General features: G+C 39.9%; 1 protein-coding gene across 1 annotated transcript; it reads right to left on the bottom strand.

Moving 5' to 3' along the window:
• Positions 1–129: 129 nt before the first annotated feature.
• On the bottom strand, positions 130–21,683 carry LOC135204903 (DNA-directed RNA polymerase II subunit RPB1-like). Its single transcript, XM_064235146.1, is given in 16 exon segments — positions 130–3,558; positions 3,560–3,919; positions 4,058–4,215; positions 4,591–4,753; positions 5,405–5,668; positions 6,405–6,716; positions 7,056–7,314; positions 7,691–8,478; positions 9,868–10,077; positions 12,865–13,110; positions 13,833–14,055; positions 15,528–16,041; positions 17,399–17,717; positions 17,888–18,157; positions 19,677–19,923; positions 21,213–21,683. Coding segments are annotated over 15 exon segments (5,739 nt in total). The 5' UTR covers positions 19,758–19,923; positions 21,213–21,683; the 3' UTR covers positions 130–1,986.
• Positions 21,684–21,873: the final 190 nt, after the last annotated feature.

Here is a 21,873-nt window from a genome sequence, read left to right as displayed (position 1 = left end):
TCTCAAGAACAGAACCCCCATCGTAAGCCAGGTACTGCCTGAACTACCTTCATTCAAGGGGCCACGGGGTAAACATGAAGCTCATTACCCTTGAACGGTCTTTGTTAACATGAGTAAAAACTACCTGGATATGTAATACATTTTATTATAATGTATTAAGCTAATTGCACATTACATTCAAAACTCAAGTTATCCATTTAACATTGTCAAAAGTGAAAACTACAATACTCTTTCAGCTATGAAATTAAGGATGAACCCCAATACATAAAAAACTCCCACAACTTCAACTGCATTAATCAATGGGTCTTTTAGGTACATTTTGTACAATGATTAAACTTTGTTTGGTGGAAAAGTTAGTAAACTAGGATAGGTCCGCACTGGACACCATGCAATCTTAGAAGCTTTTCAGCCAATCGTTCACCCACCTTAGAGCTCTCAACCGCTGATGGTCACAACAGGACTTGTCCACCTTAATCTGGTTTTAGAAATGGTCTCTCGTCTCCACAGCTATAATAACATTCTTCTAACATCTCTTCTCTGGTTGTCATTTGCAATGCAGTAAAGACAATGACCCTTCACACTACATCATGATCAACTGTCTTTCTGAATAGTCAACATAAACTTAATTTATTAACAACTAACAACTTTCAGAAAGCTGAAATGTCTGGCAATGCAACATATGTTTACGAGTACGTCCAGGTAAAATGGTGACACGAGACAATTGTGACTAGTAAATACCAAGTCACTAGATGGGATCTCACGTCCCAGGTTTCCGAATATTTTATAAATACATTTTGCATCAAAATCTTTTAAGATATTAAATGAATAGTGTATGACTAGATGTATAATAGACTAGTAGGAAACAAAAGTTATTGATTACTAGAAGAAATCCATTACCAATTCAATGACTAGAGTTAAGATATGTGTGTATTTGCGGACATGCCTGGTCTGGTCTGATCTTGAAAAATCTATCAAAGTGATCATTATCTTTGATCACATACTGTCTGAAGCTAAACAATAATAGGCTCTGAATAACAGACCTTCAGGAAAAAACAAACTTTGGGATGGAATAATTCCTAAAATTTAAATTATGACCTATAACAAGGTTGCAAGCTACTCAACACCACATTGTCATGGTATGTTAGGGACATGGGCTCAACTGCGAGAACCAGCTAGAGCTGAAAAACAAAGAACTCTATGCGGAGAACAAAATCCACAGCTTTATGAGGGTACAAATATATTTAAAGATATGAAAAAGAGAGCTTTCAGGAATCTGTTCGATTGCAAAGGGAATCAAACATTCCCGAATGCTCTCTGCTCGGATTTATTTTTCAACATTTTTGTACCAATACATAACTGTGGATTTTTTTTTCTCCATTTCAAGACTCCTGCGACGATGAATATTCTTTTACTCACTCTCTACAGAGGCAAATCTGTTGAAGACGCCTTACACAAAACAAAATTGAAATCACTTAAATGTGATATGATTTTTACTGAAAATGGCTAGCATCTGCAGATGCCAAAAAACCCAGTCTTTATACAAACCGTGAGACTGAGATAATGGCTAAAGATACTATATTAAAGTCTTGCTTCTGATGGATCTTTTTTCATGCGGTGTAACCAAATATTAGTGAATTTTGTATTTCAAGGCTTTAATCCCCATCAATTATTAGTTATGCAATATTGGTGATGTGTTGTTAACCTGCAATGGAGCTGGAGTTATCTTCAACAACGCTCCTTAAGATACTAGTCAAAACAGTCCTGTAAATATATGCTATAAGATAGCAAAGAACATAATTACTATTATAATCAGCACAAAAAAAAAAAATGTTTGCTACTCATCTTAAAGATTAGTTACTCCTGCCTCATCAACCAGACAAAAGGGTTTGGAATCTCTCAAGGAGACAATACAGACAAAAATATTTGTGGTGAATTGATAGACGTCCTTTGGCAATTTCCGGTGGGTTGGGTCACTCGACTGAGCCCTTAGTGGCTTTGCTTCTTCTTGTGTTTCTTCTCCTGCTGCTGTTCTTCCTCATCTAGCGTCGGAGAGTACAGAGGAGACGTGGGACTGTATCCAGGGGTAGTAGGGCTGTAAGTTGGGCTCGTAGGACTATACTTAGGGCTGCTAGGACTGTACGTTGGTGAGGTTGGTGAGTATTTGGGGCTGGAGGGGCTGTACTGAGGACTGGAGGGACTGTAAGTTGGGGAAGTTGGAGAATACTTGGGGGAGGTCGGTGAGTATTTAGGAGAGGATGGGGAATATGACGGAGAGGTTGGGGAGTACGTTGGACTTGTAGGAGAGTATTTCGGCGACGTTGGGGAGTACGACGGTGATCCTGGGGAGTAAGTTGGACTTGTCGGGGAGTAACTGGGACTAGTTGGGGAATATTTAGGGGACGTTGGAGAGTATGAAGGGGAAGCGGGAGAATACTGAGGTGAGCTTGGGGAGTATGAAGGAGAAGTTGGACTGTAGCTGGGACTTGTTGGAGAATAGCCAGGTGAAGAAGGAGAATAATTTGGAGCGTAGCTTGGGGACGTCGGTGAATACGAAGGAGATGTTGGGGAATATGATGGAGAAGTTGGGCTGTAGCTTGGAGATGTTGGAGAATAAGATGGTGATGTTGGACTGTAGCTCGGGGATGTTGGGGAATAAGAGGGACTTGTTGGAGAGTATGAAGGAGATGTTGGCGAGTACGACGGAGATGTTGGAGAGTAGGAAGGAGAAGTAGGTGAGTACGAAGGGGAAGTTGGCGAGTACGAGGGAGACGTTGGCGAGTATGACGGTGACGTTGGGGAATACGAGGGAGAAGTGGGGCTATAAGATGGGGATGTAGGCGAATACTGAGGTGACGTCGGTGAATACTGGGGGCTGGTTGGGCTGTATGTTGGAGATGTTGGGGAATACCCTGGAGATGCTGGAGTTATACTTGGGGAAGTGGGCTGATATGCCGGAGAAGAAGGCGAGTAGGAGGGGGAGAGCGCGTTCGCCGGACTGGGGAAGTACGGACTCATTCCTCCCGGTGACCCAGGACTTCCAGGTTGGGGCGACCAGGCAGGGGAATAACCGGGCGATATGCCCGTAGTTTCCGCAGTCACCACGGGGGAGAAAGCAGGTCCTCCTGGAGTCATACCGCTGCCCAGCCCAGGCGTCCAGCCGCTGTATGGCGACATTAAGGGGGTAGAGCCAGAGGCCCAAGGAGTCTGGGCTGGAGTCATGCTAGAGGACGGGGAAGCTGCCCCAAAGACGCTGCCCGTCATGATCATGCCAGACCCTGGCATGGGTATTTCCATGCCCAATTTGCACTTTTCATCATCAAGAACCAAATCAAAGGCACCTGTGCCTATTTTAGGCAACTGGCCCAACATGATGTTCTCTGAAACGCCTCTGACAGGGTCCACTTCGGCATGGGAGGCAGCCTCCATCAGCACGTCCACAGACTCTTCAAAGGAGCACTTCATGAGAGCCCCCGTATCCTGTCGGTTGATGCCGTGACGAGTGATGGCCATGAGATGGCCCTTGCTGGTCATGACGTCACAGAGCAAAGCCAGGTGACGGATAATTTACGTACAGACCGTAAAACATCAGCACGGCGTTGATCTCCTTCTCGATGCACTTACGCACGGCCTCGATGCCGAGGACCTCGAAAACCTCAAGGATGTCGTTGGAAGAAGTACGCACGGGATCAACATCTCTCTCTGACAACACCTTCATGAGGGCTGTACCGTCAGTTTCCAGCAGCCATTCTGCAATGGCCTTGAATTCACCAGCGTCATTGATGATGATCCTTTTCTTCTCGTCAGTCTGGGGCAAATGCATGTACACTTTGGAGATGGATTCAATCCCTTGCAGGGTCAGGTCGTTCAACATGTTGGCCTCGATGCATCGGAGGAAGGTGTCGTCTTCCATCTTGTCAACCTTTTTGATGAAAAAGAAGAAATTATAGTGAGACTGCTTCATTGTAGTTATGACATGAAAAGGAAAAATATTGCAAGATATATCATACTGGTTACTCGTTTACTACTCGGTATACGGTAAATTAGAGCCACCAGTCACCTGTTCTTCGGGTTCGTCGTTCAGTTTGTCATCTCCAACAATAATTCTGATCCTGAGAACAAGCTTCTCTGCATTGTCGTCATTAAAGATGCAGTTCAGGTCGTCTCCAAAGCCTGAGTTGATCTTCTGGGAGATCTGTTCCATTGTTAGCTTTTTATCTGGGAGGAAAATTTGTAGAATTATCATCACACAATGTCCAACTGATATCTCAGGAGATACTCAAAGGGTTTACCCAAAGGATTTTTTTTCTTCTTAAAGAGCAAAGAAAACTTGAAGGAGATGGAGAACTAAAGTCTTAGGGCAGAAAGTAATGCAGTGTGGGCCGTAAGGGGAACAGCAAAGAACTTTTAGTACTATCGACAACACCCATTAATGGTGTAAATGAGCCGGAGACTAATTATCCTGAAGAGAATGAATAAAACAAGAATCATTGGTAGTACGTATATGTATGTGTTCTCATGACCAGATTTTTGTGGAAATTGTCTCAAGCAAAAATTACCATAACTTTGTCTCTGGTGACGAAATTCACTCACCTGTCATCTTTTTCCGATCAAGTTCAATACGAAGGAGCCACGGTGATATCCTGGCTACGTCAAAATCTGGCATCTCGTAGTAGACGTTGACGAATTCCTGGTCCTCTTCGATGACAGTATTCTGTGGGTCAGGGTCATAGTAGATGGCTGTGTTTGATGTTACCTGAAAAATCATAGAAATAAATGAATACTATGCATAAGAGAAAGATTAACTTCTGTACTATAACTAGTCACCAATTATAAATGACATAACAAAACTGTCAAATAAGATTAGAAAGAAATACATCCACAGGTAAAAGTGCAGATATTGTCTTTGTTGGTAAGAAGAGTCCTAAGGTCCAAACCTGGTCTCCTACTCCTTTTCAAAACTTAACCATACTTGGGCAAGGCCCTGTGGTATCATAAGGCCTGCTTAATCTCAACCAACCGTTTGTACGAGAGAGTGAAGGAAAGTTTTATGCAAAAGAAAAGATATGAAACCGTAAACACTGACACAATTATCGTATAAGAATAAGCCCCATTAGGTGACACCACAGTCAAAGGGTTTTAAAATCTCTCATCTATTTCTTCATCGACAATTGGGTGTTTCCCTTCGATGTAGGACATGACTTTTATGTTAAAAAATGAAAAAAATTTACTGCAGAAATTTTTGTACGAGTATTTTCTTTTTGTATAACAGATGAAAAATGCAATATGTACTTACGTACATTCTTGAGAATATAATGTGCAGCTAAAGTGGAAAAGAATGGATCCCCCTGCCTAACTCAATGATAAAGGGAAGAAATCCCTTAGAAGTAAGGAACTGGTAACAAACCTTCTTGAGCGTAGTGTGCTCCATACGACACAGGACATTCTTGGCCTTCTCAGCATCCCTGGCAGCTGACCCCAAGAGGAACACCGTCAGTGATGGGGCCTTGGGTCTCTTGCTGATGTTAATAATTTCCTTCAGGCGAGGCACTCCCAAGGTTACATTCTTGGAGGATACACCAGCAAAATGGAAAGTGTTGAGGGTCATCTGTGTGGCAGGTTCGCCCAGGGATTGGGCTGCTAAGGCTCCCACCATCTCCCCAGGGGAGGCCTGAAATTAGGTGCATAATCAGTCAATTTGGAATTGGTTGTGTCATGAAGACCAGTAATTAACAAAATAGTCATTTTGAAATACGTAAGAGTACGTATATACTTATAATCCAACAATGGCATTGCAGAGATAAGGTCCAGCCATTAAACATGAAAGTAGAGAACAGTAACACAAGGAAGGACTAAAACTGAATCAGAGACGAATAAAAGTAACAAAAAACTGGGCACCCTGAAATTAAATTATTGCTATTCATTTCAGAAACCATGAAATAGATCCTGCACAAAGCTTTGACTTGAACCACAGGAATTATGGTTTAATCATTTGCGTTCAAAGTTGGCAATGAAGTGTATAACCTAAAAATGTGAAGAAATAACAAAATTTTGAAAGTCACTGTGACTACTACAAATATACATATATCAGAAGATTCCATGTATTTTTATCAACATGTTACTTTCAATTCAAGGATTGCTGAAAACTACAAAAAGTAATTTGTCTAAATAAAAATTGTCAGGAATACATCTGGACACCAGTGAACGACAGGTATGAAAGTAATTGATCAAAATAAGTACTGTCATGAATTTTTCTGACGACCAAAAAAATAACCGGCACAATTCTGACTCTCCATAGCCTCTCATTACTGAATAACTCTGGATTATAAAAACCAGATGTACCTGGCCAAAACCTCAGGGTATCCAAAGAAGGGTCATGTCCATTGAACAGGTTAAATCCAACTCACCATAGACTGGTTGAAGCGGGTCTCGATCTCACCAACGAGCCAGTGGAAGGCCTCCTGGGTCAGCTTGAATTCCTCCGCGACCTTTTTAGTACAGAGCGTCGACCTGACCAGACACTGGAACAGGTAAGTGGCGTTCTCGTTGGCTTGTCTGCTGATCCGATCCTCTCCCGACACAATCACACACTTGTCCAGCATGGTCTTCACGCTCTCCACAACCGTGATTGGGGAGAGGTCCGTTGGAGTCCGTTTGTTTATGTGGAAGATCTTTTGCACGTTCCAGATCATCCTTTCCAGGTTGCATGGAAGTACGACCTGGAATGGAATATGGAATTAGATTCTCTCTCAATCTTTCTACGACCTAGAATGGAATATGGAATTAGATTCTCTCTATCTCTCTCTCAAATTATGATGCTGGTTACCTATGAAATTATGCCTTCATCAATTCTTAAGACATGACAACAAATTATAAAGATTTCTTGTTACCTTATATTTGTTATTTCTATTTTAATATAAAAATAATAAATGTTTAATTGAAAATAAGATGCAGAATAAAACAAAGACTAAATACAGGAACGAACATAAGTAATAATAAATTAAAATATACAGCCGTCATCTGCCATCCAATCCCCTTCCAAAAATATTGGACATTACCTTGGTATCCCCTTTGGGGAAGATGGTCCTCAGAGCCTGCCTATCTTCCTGGAGTCTCAGCCATTCACCCTCAATGCATGCAATGGCATCTGGAGAGCCTATAACCTCCCTAACGACTTCCTCTGCAAAAAGCTTCCTCAGGTAGCGTTCATTGGTGATGTCGAATTTGTACCTGTCTTCAAAACGTCTGTTGGATAGTTTAACCGTTGGTAAGGTCTGGAATTCAACAAATTCGCCAGCCAAGCCGTCCTCTCCATATCTGAATTAAAGAGAGAAAGAGACAAAGAGAATAATGAACTTCGGCCTTAAAAGGTGAGGATTACTTTTATGTAGTATGTGAACATTTTGTTGCAATACTGATTCTTTGCATCTTTTATTCTTTTTGGGAATTGATTGTATGTTGAAAGAGAGAGAGAGAGAGAGAATGTTGATTGATTGATTTTAGCAAGAAAAGTTTGTTGTAATTTACTCCCTGAGGCATCCTACTTTAACTATGAATCCCCTGCAAGCAACTATCTCTAGTCTAAATCAACCGTGTTTAATATCTCGTGCTTCACCCAGCACAAAGACTATATGACATGGTCCATCTGAGGACAACTGACTTTATTCTATCCAAACGAAGTTTAATGATCTACCTGAGCTGGATGACTTGGCTGACGCTGTTTCTGACAGTCCCGTCATAGTTGACCATGACGCTCTCCATGGCCTTGATGAGACGTCTCTGAATGTACCCAGTCTCGGCAGTCTTGACAGCCGTGTCGATCAATCCCTCACGACCACCCATGGCGTGGAAGTAGAACTCGGAAGGCGTCAGTCCGGCGAGATACGAGTTCTCCACGAAACCCCTGGACTCGGGGCCGTAATCATCCTTGATGAAGTGAGGCAACGTCCGCTTCCTGAAGCCGAAGGGGATCCTCTTACCCTCAACATTCTGCTGCCCCACACAAGCGATGACCTGGGAGATGTTGATGTTGGACCCTTTAGACCCTGCCACTACCATGGCCTTCAGGTTGTTGTACTCAGTCAGGGACTTCTTGGCCGAACCTCCAGTCTTGTCACGAGCGTCGTTGAGGATTCTGTTCACCTGGTTCTCGAAAGTCTGCCTCAGGGTGTTGCCGGGCGTGGGCTCAAGTTCATCGTTGTGGGCCTTCTGGATGACTTCCTTCACGTCCTCCTTGGCTTTGGAGATGGTGTCCTGGATGACACGGTAGGTGTTGGGGTCGGAGATGGTGTCGCCGATGCCAATGCTGTGACCTTCCAGCAGGAGCCAGTTGTTGACCACCGTCTGGATGTTGCCGTAGAAGCGACCGGCAATCTCGTGCCCGAGTTCCATCCATGCCAAGTGCATCATGGAGCCAGAGGATGCCCCAAGGGTTTTCTTGCACAGGATACCCATGATGAGTTCACCATGCTCTACCAACACCTGAAGGGAAATGCCTACGCTGTAAAGTTGGAAATACGACTCGTTCATATAACTGAAATCATTCTAGAGGTTAAATCATTATTGGATAACTGAAATAATTTACATCCGGAAATAAAAAATGAAGTAAATACTACAGAGATTAATGTAAAAATGATTTATTTGTGCAAATAAGAAGAATATAATTATATTAAAACGATATACTTAAAGTGAATTGTCACAAAATATATCTACATGCTCTGAAGTTACTTACCCTACTGATGAATTGTTTTGATCAGTGATCTCCTCGAAAGAAGCATGAAGTAGAGGAAAAACAACTCTTTTAAAAGTTTATACATTTATTTGGTATCAATGATTGTTGATACTGATGTCTCCTGTCATTTGTGACTTGAACAGAAGGAAGTACTTTAATTGCTCCCTACTGTAATACAACTTCATTTAATCTTCAATTCATACTCACATTGGAAAAGATTCAAGACTTACATTTTATACAAAAGAGACAGAGATAGACAAAATTTCAACTCTTTTCATATTGTATACAATTTTGTGAGCCTTAAATAGCCAACGATTTTCATATTATGAGAGAGAGAGAGAGAGAGAGAGAGAGAGAGAGAGAGAGAGAGAGAGAGAGAGAGAGAGAGAGAGAGTACTACTGAATTTCATGTTCAGTTCAATGAGCGTTCTGCGTTGCACTGATTTTATTTCAAAGCTTATCATTACTTAAGTTGTAAAATATTCATGCTATTTACTTTATAACTTTTATTATATTGCTGCCTGTCAAGATCAAGTGTCTATTTTGTATTGTCTGATGTAATCTGCTTTTGTGATTTCATGAAAGAAGTATTAGGAAGGAAGGAAGGAAGGAGCTTGATGTTCAAGAAGCAGAAGAGTGCCTTCAAGGTAGAGATGAGTGATACACTGTTTTTATGGGTGTTCAACTTGCTGCTAATGATTCTTCTGTATGCAACTGTTGCTAGAGCAAAATGTTTGGCACACAGGGCCTTCCCTCCATGACTGAGCAGTTAAAAGTATGATTGTGGCCATGACCGTTGTGTTTTTTCTGTAAAGCCACCCATAATCTTTAATAATTTTATATATATGTGTAAAGCTCAGTCCTGGTGGAAACAGTAAACATTCATGATTCTCATATCAATCTCACACATCATGTCATTTAGATGGCTTGTGTACCAATATATATAGCAGAAGGTCCTTTTGTAGCACCAGTGTAAATAAACATTACTTGGTAATGTCCCTCTGTTCAACTATGCTTGGACCTTTTTGTTACCCAAATTTACTCACAAACTTGTCCGAGTACCAATCAAACCCAGTGTTGCCTAACTTAACCATTCCAGCGTTCAATTGTGCGATGAAGCACATTTTTGTTAGTGTTACCTTCGTATCTCCGGGGGATATCCACTTGTAAGGTCCATCGTCTTCATCGTCCGGATGTGTGGCATGGGTCTTGATGAGGTTCAGGTTCCCTGGGATGATGAGAGTGAAGATCTGTTTACCAGTCCAGAGGGGCTTCGGTTTCAAGATGGCTGGCTGGGGCAAGCGTCCGTCCCAAATGGGGAGGAACATGAGGAGGTGCATCATTTCACACTGGAAAAGAGCACACAAATTTATCAGTCAATCATTAAATGAGTAAGTGAACAATTTGATAAATATATGAATACAGTAAATAAAAAAATATATAAATCAATAAACAAAATTAATGACTACAAACAAGTACATTTGTCACATGGATTGGGGTGACAGAGGCCACTAGCATCAATGTATATGCTTGACGAACGCTACTTTGACTGACATCTCAAGTCTGCAAGATGGCTGACGCAAACAATTTCTACAGGAAATCTGCGACCAAGAATAAGACAAAGGGTCACAAAGGTTGAGCCCAAATCCAAAATTCGAAGCAAACAATGGAAGCACCGTGATTCTCTACCGCTCAGAAATTCAGGGTCTTGTTGCTTTGGGATTCTAAAAGCTTTACTGTGATAGACCACACACTTGAAAAGGTTAAAAGATTATGTAGGGTTATTATGCATGAAAACTACTGGAATATAGAATTTAGGCCAAAGGCCAAGCACTGGGACCTATGAGGTCATGCATCGCTGAAATGGGAATTGACAGTAAGAGGGTTTGGAAGGTGTAACGAGAGAAAACTCTCACTGTTGCACGATGCAACAAGTGTTAGAAGCGTGTAGAAAGTCAGATGGAAGAAAGAGAATATGAATGGAGGTACAGTAAAAGGAATGAAAGGGGTTGCAGCTAGGGGCAAAAGGATGTTGCAAAGACCCTTGAGAAATGCCTACAGTGCACCAACTGAGAAAATAAAGAAGCAAATAAAGCACAGGGGAAACCATGAATTAAAATGCTCTACGAAAATTAGACGAACCACAGCATAAATGGCAATGGCTGTTGTGGACAAGTGTGCTTTGCATTGCTGTTTCTTGGCACAGTTATTCACTTGAGCAGAAGTGAAAGCTTCCAAACTCATAAGAGTAAAAGCAACAGCCACTTCCTCAGTCAAAAGATTACCAACTGGCACAGTTCATAAAGATCATCCTACTATTCCTCTCCTACTTGAGTGTCCTTAAGCATGTCTACCTAGATCTACTACACCCCACGTCTACCTCAGACTTGCTGCTCCTCTTTATGCATGAAAATAAATGGCTTCATGCATCTTTCGAAGACAAACGAAAGGATGAGGGACTCATCTTTAGCCCAGTGAAACAGAGGTTGAAACACTACACTGAAATAGTGCAAAGAATCCACTTTATGGCCAAGACTAGTGAGTGTGCTAAGTAACTGATCAATGGCAGTTTCTTTTAATTCAGTCTTCCACGAAGCAAGGTAAATTACAGAGAACCTTAAATATACATATGAGAGCAATATTCAGGCAAGAAAGAACAGAAATACCCAAAACATCCCCAAACCATATGCCTATCTTGAGAGGTACATGTGAAGTCTCCAAAACAGGTTTGAAGTCACCAGGACACTCAAAATTTTTGATGGAAGTGAGATATAGGATTAAATTTTCCTCAAATACATTCGATGAATGAGAAGAAAGGCAGATAGATAGTACCTTTGTCTGGGAAGACTTCACTCCATTACCGAACCCTCAGCTACAAATGTTTGCAGGATCAGACAAGGCAGATGAAGAGCAAGTAATTTGATTTTGAGTGTGAGCAACAGAGGAGGACTAGGTGGTGAAATTAGAAGAAATGTGGTGGCATCATTTGAAGAATGTAAGCTGAAAATGCTCACCAACTGAGAACAACAATGAGTAAAAGCAATGTACTCTCATGAACAAGTCAAGATGGGAAAATGCAGACACTGCATCAATAACACCAGACAGAAAGTAGTTGGACAAAATACTGTAAAACAGCTTAACAGAGAGAGGCTTTATAACAGATCGTCAAAATTAGCGACTTCAGAGATTTCAAGCATGGTGAGAAGATCTTCCAATGCTCAGAGATGACCAGAGGTCAGACAGTAAGCACGTATGTATGTATGTATGTAAAGTTGCCATATATGAGTGAATAAAGGTGCATTTCCAGTTTTCTACATAGTAAAGTTTTGTTTTCAAAGCATTAACACTTACTGGGAAAGGAAAATTATTTTTAAGCTAACACTCCTGTTTTATAAACAAATTAAGACTTAAATAACCATATTCTTACACTCATGATAATTAAGAAGACATTCCTAAATTACTGAATATATCTGAGATTCATTTAATAATATCTAATTTAAATACAAACAATTTGTTCTAAAGCATAAATAGCATGTGAATTCTATTGAGTCATATGCAAATTATTTATAATGCCCCTTGAAAATTTTCATTAAGCAATGAAATCAAGTTCCAATGATTTGCATAAGTATACAAACCAATATATATGCAGGTTTCCTCATTCTGGAATAGTGTCAGAATAGATCACTTCAATTTTTTTTATTTTTAAAATATGTTTTGTAAATTTTATCAATTTTTCTCTTAGTCTTCTTACGACCCCAAGAATATTGGGGATAGTTTTATATTTAAGACTATGTTTTGATTCAAGGAAAAGATTGCTCTCTCTCTCTCTCTCTCTCTCTCTCTCTCTCTCTCTCTCTCTCTCTCTCTCTCTCTCTCTCTCTCTCTCTCTCTCTCTCTATTATTGTTCATGCTCGTCTCTCTCTCTCGTCTCTCTTCTCTCTCTCTCTCTCATCTCTCTTCTCATTATTGTCAATTGCTCTGTCTCTCTTTTCTCATTGTCCGTCTTCTCTCTCTCTCTCCTCTCTCTCCTCTCTCTTCGTTTATTGTCCAATTGCTGTCTCTCTTCTTTTCTCATTGCCAATCATTATCTCTCTCTCTCTGGTCTAGCCGCCCAGCGCAGCCTCTCTCATAACTACCTTCTCCAGGAAGACGTCCCTCTTCGTCATCTTCCTGACGGCGGTGAGGGTGTCCTGCACGATGCCCATGACGGGCCGGTTGGATTGAGGCGTCACCACCATCCTGGGCGTCAAGTGCATGTTCTCTATCTCGGCCCTCGTCTCCATGCTCTGGGGCACGTGGAGGTTCATTTCGTCCCCGTCGAAGTCGGCGTTGTAGGGCGACGTCACCGACAGGTTCATGCGGAAGGTTGACCACGGCAGGACCTGAGGAGGACGACCTGTCAAAGGATCTTGAAGGAAATGTCAACAAACTCTTCTTCTTCTTGGCATTCTGGTTAAGAATTCGAGTCTTTTTCTGTGGAGGAATCTTATTAAATTACATTTCCTTCGGTTTATGTTATTTGAAAGGGTTTATTATTATAATAATGGCGTTTTATGGCGACGTCACGGACACGTTCGTGCGGAAGGTGGACCAAGGGACGACCTGCAAAGAACGGACAAGGACGGGACGACTTGGGAGTCACGAAGTACCCAAAGGAATGTAAACAAACTCTTCTTCTGCTTGAAGTTTTGGGTAAGAATTTGAGTCTTTCCTTGGATAATATTATAAAATTAATTACTCTATTTGTTTTACCTTACGTTAAAGAAAAGGTATGTTAGAATGATGACGAGGATTATTTGAGGGTTATCTCAGCAAATGTAAACAAACTCTTCTTCTCTTTTAAGCTTGGGATGAGAATTCGAGTGACTCACTGGGGAAACTTATAAAATTAATCATTTTCTTCTGCCTATCTTACGTTAAAGAAATGCATTTTAGAATAATTGTGGCGACAAGAGATGTTAAAAAGTGAGGAACCAATCAAGTAAGCAGAGGAAATGATAAACCAGACGAGAATTAGCAACTTCCACCAGTCTCTTCAACCTTCAAGAAAACTTGATTTCAATTCTAGAGGTTAATCCTCTCTTCTTTAGCTTCTCTAACCTACCTTGACCTTATGCCCCATCATGGACATCTTATGCAGGGTGGGCTGACGGTTGAAAATGATCAGGTCACCGTCTGTGATGTGACGTTCGACCTTGTACCCACACTGAAGGTGGAGGTCAGAAGGCTTCGGGTGATACCTCAGGTCGATTCGAGCACCGTTGTCTCGGACTATGTACTTGGCCCCGGGGTACTGGTTGTTGCCCCTCTTCACCAGTTCTATCATCCTGAAGAGGAAGGTCAGGTCAGGCTGCTCTCTCTCTCTTCCTCTCCCCTCTTCTCTCTCCTCCCTCTTTCCCTCTCTCTATCTCTCTCTCTCTCTCTCTCTCTCTCTCTCTCTCTCTCTCTCTGTACAAATATATAATATATTCATGCTCATGTTATCCTCTCCATCTGTAAATAAACTCACTAGAGCCCTTAATATATGGTGTATGATGAAATTATTTACTCTAAAAATTACACACACACACACACACACACACACACACACACACACACACACACACACACACACACACACACACACACACACACATATATATATATATATATATATGTGTGTGTGTGTGTGTGTGTGTGTGTGTGTGTGTGTGTGTAGTGTGGTTTGTGTGGTGTGTGTCGCGTGTGTGTGTGCAATTGTAGTAGCGACAATGCCCTTTTAACTTCTTGAATTCTTTGCTCTTTTTTGGATGCGCTTGTCACTACAAAGCCTGAAGATCCAAGTTAAAAGAAATTTGAAGAAATTGTGATGTCTGGTCCTGGGAAACGAACCCAGTGGTCAGGTCGGCAACATGACCTCTTTGTGATTACATATATATATATATATATATATATATATATATATATATATATATATATATATATATATATGCAGAAGCCAGGTACTATGCCGTACCTCTAAGTAAATGGGGATACAATCCACAATGAAGTAAATTCCTCTTGTGTAGTTTAAAGATATAGTTCTTGATGGTCGAAAGCTTTAATCCTATACAAGAACTATATACTTTAAACTACAAGAGGAATTTACTTCATTGTGGATTGTATCCCCATATAGATATTATATTATATATCATATATATAATATTATATAAGGTCTAATATTATATATTATCTATAAAATTCTTAATATTATTATAATATAGATATCTATATATTATATAGAATTATATATATTATAATATATATATATAATATATATATATATATTATATTATATATATAATATGTATGAATTATATATATCTATATATAATCTCTATAATATATATATAGATATATATATTATATATAATATATCGTATTATCTCTATATATTATATACTTATATATCTTATTCTATTATAGTATAATAATATATATATATAGAGATTATATAATATATATATTAATATTGTATTATTCATCTATAATATAATCTTATATAATATCTTTTATATCAATATATCTATAATATATCTATTATATAATATATCCTATATTATTCTATTCTATATATCATATATAGATACTATATATATAAATATACTATTTCTTTATCTACTATATATATATATATATATATATATATTTATATATATATATCTAGAATATTAATGAACTTGATCACGAAGTATATAAAACGTATAAATTATATATATTGTGATTGTGTGTCTATGTGTGCATGCATAAATGCATAAAAATGAAATTTAAGTGACCTTACTTGGTGATATTAAAAGGCGTCACAATCTCCGGGTACGTGAGGTTCTGGGCAATCGACCTTGGCACGCCCACCTGGTCAATCCTGAGGTTGGGATCGGCCGTGATGACAGTGCGGGCCGAGAAGTCCACTCGCTTCCCCATCAGGTTACCTCTGATCCTCCCTTCTTTCCCCTTCAGCCGGGCTTTCAGGGCCTTCAGCGGCCTGCCGGACTTCTGCAGTGCCTTCGGCATGCCGGGGATGTCGTTATCGGTCATCGTCGCGACGTGGAACTGCAGCATCTTGATGTTCTCTGCAATGATGTGGGCCGCGGCGCCTGCCTGTTCGTTCCTCAGCAGCTCGTTGTTGGCCTTGATGATGTCCGCTAGCTTGTGGGTGATGTCGTCCTGGTTCCGGGCCGTGCCGTACATGACGACAGCAGGGCGAACGGGCAATGGTGGGACCGGCAGCACCACCAGGATCATCCAGTCAGGTCGGGCATATTTTGGGTCCATGCCCAGCAAGTAGCAGTCCTCGTCTGTAGATGAAATAATTATAACAGAAATTGGGAAACATTTTTTTAATGCATCTATTTATGGATGTTTAGTTTTAGAAAATCCATAAAAGTTTTGACAGTCTTTGGCAGAACTTCTGCTTTTATATATGTACTTGAAAACTTTCATGGTAATTATTAAGCTACTGGACAAATGTATTCCTCTTGGACTAGGTAAACTAGAAATGAACACTTGGTAAATTGTAAACAGTTAATATCAACCCTTTCAGTGGGTTTTGATAAACCACTCGTGGTGTATTGTTTTGGGGCCTCTGGGGAGTCATGAAAGAGATATGGATGCTGATTTAGAACCTTCATTCTTCCATCATGGTCCCATTGTGATGGATGTTGATGTCAAAACTCTGGCTTCAAGTTTGTCAAGGTTACTCAAGTTCTCTGAATGCAAGATTTGCGTATTTACCATTCTATTGAACCATTGGCAAATATTTACTCTACACAAGCTAGAGAGTACGAAGGTATGTCACCTCTGTCATTTTAAATGAGTTACAAAGTCCTATATTTAGTTTAGTGCAAAAAGAAGTATGAGCTTATAAACTAGAGGGGTCTGCAGTGTGAAAGGGTAAAATATTTTGGTTACACAAATCTGCAGTGATAATCTGTCTATTCCTTTCGATCTTCTGTTGTTCATGGAATGAAAACCTTTCCATACTTTCCTTCAAATGCATCAGTACATTCATTGTCTTTTTATTACTCAGTGTTTTTTTTATCTATTTGTACTTAATATTCACACAGATAGTACACCTAGCTGGACTTGGGCTGTGGCTAGTCTAGGCACAGACTAGTTTGATTGTCAGCATTCCCCAAAGAAAGTTTGCTTAGTAGGTCTAAGATAGTGGCTTGTCCATCCTATTCCCTCTGCTGAAGTTGCTGAGTTTTGTATCTAAACATATTAGTTAAACTGTCGTTGCTGTCTGTCACCTACAAGTTTCCTATGATCTGAAAACAAATTTTTTTCACATGGGCAGTTCTATACACAGTCAGGGACAAGATCAGAACTCAGGATAACTGGTATATTTTCATTGCTGTCTCTCAGTGTGTGTCACCCGGAAGTTTCTATACTCTTGCTTGTGCTAGACTTTCCACTGCTTTGAGTTCTAAAGCTAAACATTTGTCAAAATAAAATTCTCAGTTATCCTCAGTTATAATTCAAGCTAAGCTCTTGGATTGTTTCAAGGAACTGGAACTGAACACTCTTACCATATCCAGAACTGATGCTGAACACTGGTGCCTTCTTTAGGAACTTTAAAGAATAAATATACTAATATAAGCAACTGCTAAACATTCACGCACCTCCCCGTAGCACAAACTCTGTTTGCCTAACCTGAAATATGCTTGAATATCTCGTAGACTCTCTCGGCCGTCAAAACCTGCTTTCTCTCCTGCGTGTCCTCGTTGACATGTTTCCACTCGGCCATAAGTTCTATTCCAACCCTCTTGACGTTTGGTTGGTACCTTCCGCAACCCCCGTGACCTGAGGTCTTCTTGACCACCTGGGTTGGGTCTTCCGGTTCCTTGGTGATGTCAACCTCTTCGCCCCCCTCGCAGATCATCTTGCTCTTGCAGAGGTTGTAGATGTGGAGCAGACGCTTCCTCGGTTGGCCCTTGGACTTGGTGACGATCTCGCGGACTTTTGGGTGTTGCTGTACAAGGAAACAAAGCCAAGGTAAGATGAGTTGTCAGTCTTTGTAGAAAATAATCACCCTGTAAACATGTGTCTAAACGTGAGAGATATTTCCTTTTGGGGATTGCTGTTGTAAACCAATGCCATTTTTGTTCCTAGCTCGCAACATATGCAAATAACATCACTCACACTGTTATAAAGCAGCTTGCTGCAGTAGAAACAAACGCATCGCAAGATCTTCACAGTCTTGGTCAGGAAGCCCACGTGGTAGACAGGTTTGGCCAAGTCCAGGTGGCCGAAGTGTCCCGGGCAGTCGGACATGTTGCCGGCACAGGTTGTACATCGTGTGTGGCGGTCCAGGCAGCCTTGACGAGGGTCCATCAGCCCTCCTAGTTTTGGGCGGCCATTCTCATAAACCTCTGAGTAGCGGATGCCTCCTTCTGTCACAGACATTCGGCGCTAGGAAAGAAACTGCACGTTAAGTTTGCATTCAGCGCTGCACGCGAGACGTTATAGGCCTACACATAAACAGAGTAACAATGGTAACAAATCCGCCAGTCCTAGTAACATTACTGTGTGTTAAACACTTCTGTTTTTAGTTTCCCAACATGTATCTTCTTCTTTAGACTTAAACCAGCATGACAAGCAAGGACATTAGAATCAAGAACTGCACATCCTATTATTTTTAAGGAGTGCAGAAAACATAGATGCTCTGGAGTAATTGTAGCAGATGACAAAGAAGGTGAAATTACATTTTATGATATACTAAACTAAAAGACCATAGAATGGACATGTGTGAAATTGCCGTGTGCAGCATACTGCCATTGCAAAGGGTGGAGAGAGAGAGAGAGAGAGAGAGAGAGAGAGAGAGAGAGAGAGAGAGAGAGAGAGAGAGAGAGCAGCTTTGTATCACAATGCCCACCTCGCCATATTGGAGTGTATTCTCTTAATTTTCCATGACAATATCTTGCTATCTGTGCCATTTGTTGCATTAAGCTGAAGTAAATTTAGTAGTACATATTATTCAATCTAGCAATTTTTGTTTACATGATAATACATTTACAGCAAACCTAAATTATTAGTATTAATAAGACTGACATTAATAAGTGATCTGTAAAAATTATTTATATCAACAAGCGTGTTTCTATTTTAATTAAGCGGTAAGCATAAGCAAAAATAATTACAATTTAAGTCCATTGTGTCGTGGTGATAGGTTTAGTCCCTAGGTGATACTGACTAGATAGCAAGGTGATAAGACCTATAAGTAGTGCATAAAATACTAAGTAGAGTGTAAAGACTTTGATACTTAGAAGGGTATTGAATACAAGTGGTTCAATAGGCTTTAGTTGTGAAATTTATTACACAACCCCATGGCAAAGATATGAAATCACTCGGTATCAGCTCATGGCGTGCCTAATTATTTTTATTATATGAAACATATACTATGTGCTTTATTGGGTTCATCGGAAAGTGCTTTACAAGAGATTTTAATAGATGACAAATTTATTTTATTCATATTTAAATATTTGGAACAGTAGAGTAAAAAAAGAGAATCCGCAAAAAATGCATAACTGGATATCTTTACTTAAAACACTGCAACACTATTTTCGACACGTTTAATCATATGCATTTAAAAGGAATTTTCAAGAACTTTCCAATGAGCCTACATTTATTAAAATCGGTTGGATATTAAAGACGACAATACATTTATACGCTCACGTCCATTCCATGTTTATATAGTTCCATGCCTGAGGCTTATAATAGGACAGAGTGAAAAAAAAAGTGTCTGCAAGATATGTGCTTCAGTAGGTTAATTCAGTGTCATCTCCACCCTTTCCAATGGCACCGCGCAGTGACAATCAGCGTCAATACTTTTATCTGCGCATGTCCATTTTCCTATATACCTGAGGCTTATAATAGCTTTTTGACATCCTCTCTTTTCTTTTGAAAGGCGTCAGGACCCTCCTTCAATACTTACAATCTCATCGGGGCTGAGGATACCGAACTGTACCCTGCGCACAGTCCTCAAGGGAGCTTTGCTGTCCTGCGAGGTCGTCATCTTGGAAGGTTAAACCCTAGATCAATATGCACTGAAACTTCCAATTATACCACTCTAAGTTGGTGGATCCGCTTTCAAAACGAGGACGCCATCACTCGGCTAGCCCTGGGCATCTGGGTATGACCTAGTTTCGGTTGTAATTAACCTTTTGTTGACGTAGAGTGACCTAGGAGGGTAGATAGTATTAGTCCAATGTTATTTGCTGGTTGTATAGAATCGATGTTACTTTACCGTTATAGGAAAACTTTATTTTTTTTTACTTTATTTGTTAATTAATAATTGTTATAAAATTATTCAAAATGGTCTTGTTGCTTAGATAAATCAATATCTATAACAAGATAAACAAACGCTCAAAAAAGGGGGAAAATATGAGTATAAGTATCATAAAAACTCAGAAAATAAACAAAGATAGAATCACATAAAGAAGATTAATTTTACACAACAGCTAAAAAAATAGAGAAAGACTCACTCTCTCTCTCTCTCTCTCTTTGGCAAGTGGCCCAAGCTAGGCGTATTCATAATGCCAGGAGTTTCTACGGCAGCCACCACTGACTGGCACTGATCTGTATGTACGTGTGTATGTATATGTGTTTGTATATAGTTCCCCCTTTAAACACGTGACCTCCAGTGGCGATAATATGCAACATTAATAAGCCAACTGTGACGCGCGAACACACGCACAGGGAGGTCCTTCTTCCCAAATGCATTTACAGACCGAGGGGGTACAGCAAACCCCGTTGATTTAATCATTTGTTTTTGTTTATTATGTTGTATTTCATACTTCATTCATTATTTACACATTTTTTTCTGTGGTTGCATGTTTGCACCGTGTTATGTTTACGTTGCGCCATTTTCAAGCATGTTTGTAACATTTTTTTTTCTATCGCGTTTGCTGGGTTACTATTCTGCTGGGAATGTTGGCCGCTTTGCTCTCTGGAACTTGATAGGCCTATACCTCCGTATATTTCGCACGTTTGTCTTTTTCTTTAGATGTTGGGTTTGTTTTATCATGTTTACTTTCTAAACATATTTATTATGTGGCTTTTAACGTTCTGGCATATTTGTCTTCCATGTTCCGTTTGTAAAATCGAATTATATCATGCATGTTTGCATGCTAAAAATTTAGTTTTTCATTGTAGCTTTTTATAATGTTTGTTTGTGATTCACATCGTCTAGACACACACACACACACACACATAGAGAGAGAGAGAGAGAGAGAGAGAGAGAGAGAGAGAGAGAGAGAGAGAGAGAGAGAGAGAGAGAGAGAGAATTTACCTATATCCGATTAGCCGCGTCGAACTTAGCTTGACCAGCGTCACACTTGAGACCGATGTCTTCTAAATTTTTGTATATTATTTCGTTATTAATTAATTAATTACCCTCTGTTTCTTTTAGACGTCATAATATTTTTTCTTATAGTTTATTTTCATTTATCTTAAAATATATCTTACTGACCTTTTTATAGTTTATTTTCATTAATCTTGAAATATATTTTACGATCCTGTACGGGAATACGCTAGAATTAAGTTATCTGAAAAGAATTGATTTTTTATATGTCATTTTTATATCATTCCTTGGGCTGTTTTGGGCTGTAATAATAAATAAAAAACGGCGAACCGTAATTAATATTATCTTTTGAATACTATACAATGAATAATTTATTAATTATTTTCAATATATTACATTGCACCACACGGGACTGTCCTAGGCTGGCAGGTGTGATTCTAAATTAGCTTGGGGCACGTCACTGGGCTATATTTTTTTGAAAGTTTTTCCTTTTAAATGTCACACAGTCCATTTTTAAACCATGGCACCACAAACCACGACGAACTCGGGTAGATTATTGACCAATCTTTAACCTGGCACAAGTTGTACGCCGCCTCTGAGGAGCGCGCGTGCGCACCGTCACTGCAACAGCTGGGTACTGGCACAGATCCTAGCATTGCTCTGTATATATATAGGACAACTACTAGTCAACCAAAAGTCTGTTGTGGGCCATTTTCTCTTATTTTCTCGCCTGTTTATTCGGGGGTTTCGTTATCCATCGTCTATAAAATCTATAAGAATCTAGATGATGTTGTAGTTGTGGTATATTTTAATTTTTTGGGAATAATTA

The sequence above is a fragment of the Macrobrachium nipponense genome, chromosome 47 (genome assembly GCF_015104395.2).
Source record: "Macrobrachium nipponense isolate FS-2020 chromosome 47, ASM1510439v2, whole genome shotgun sequence".
NCBI lineage: Eukaryota > Metazoa > Arthropoda > Malacostraca > Decapoda > Palaemonidae > Macrobrachium > Macrobrachium nipponense.
Note: the sequence above shows the minus strand (reverse complement) of the source record. Positions and strands in the feature narration are given on the sequence as shown.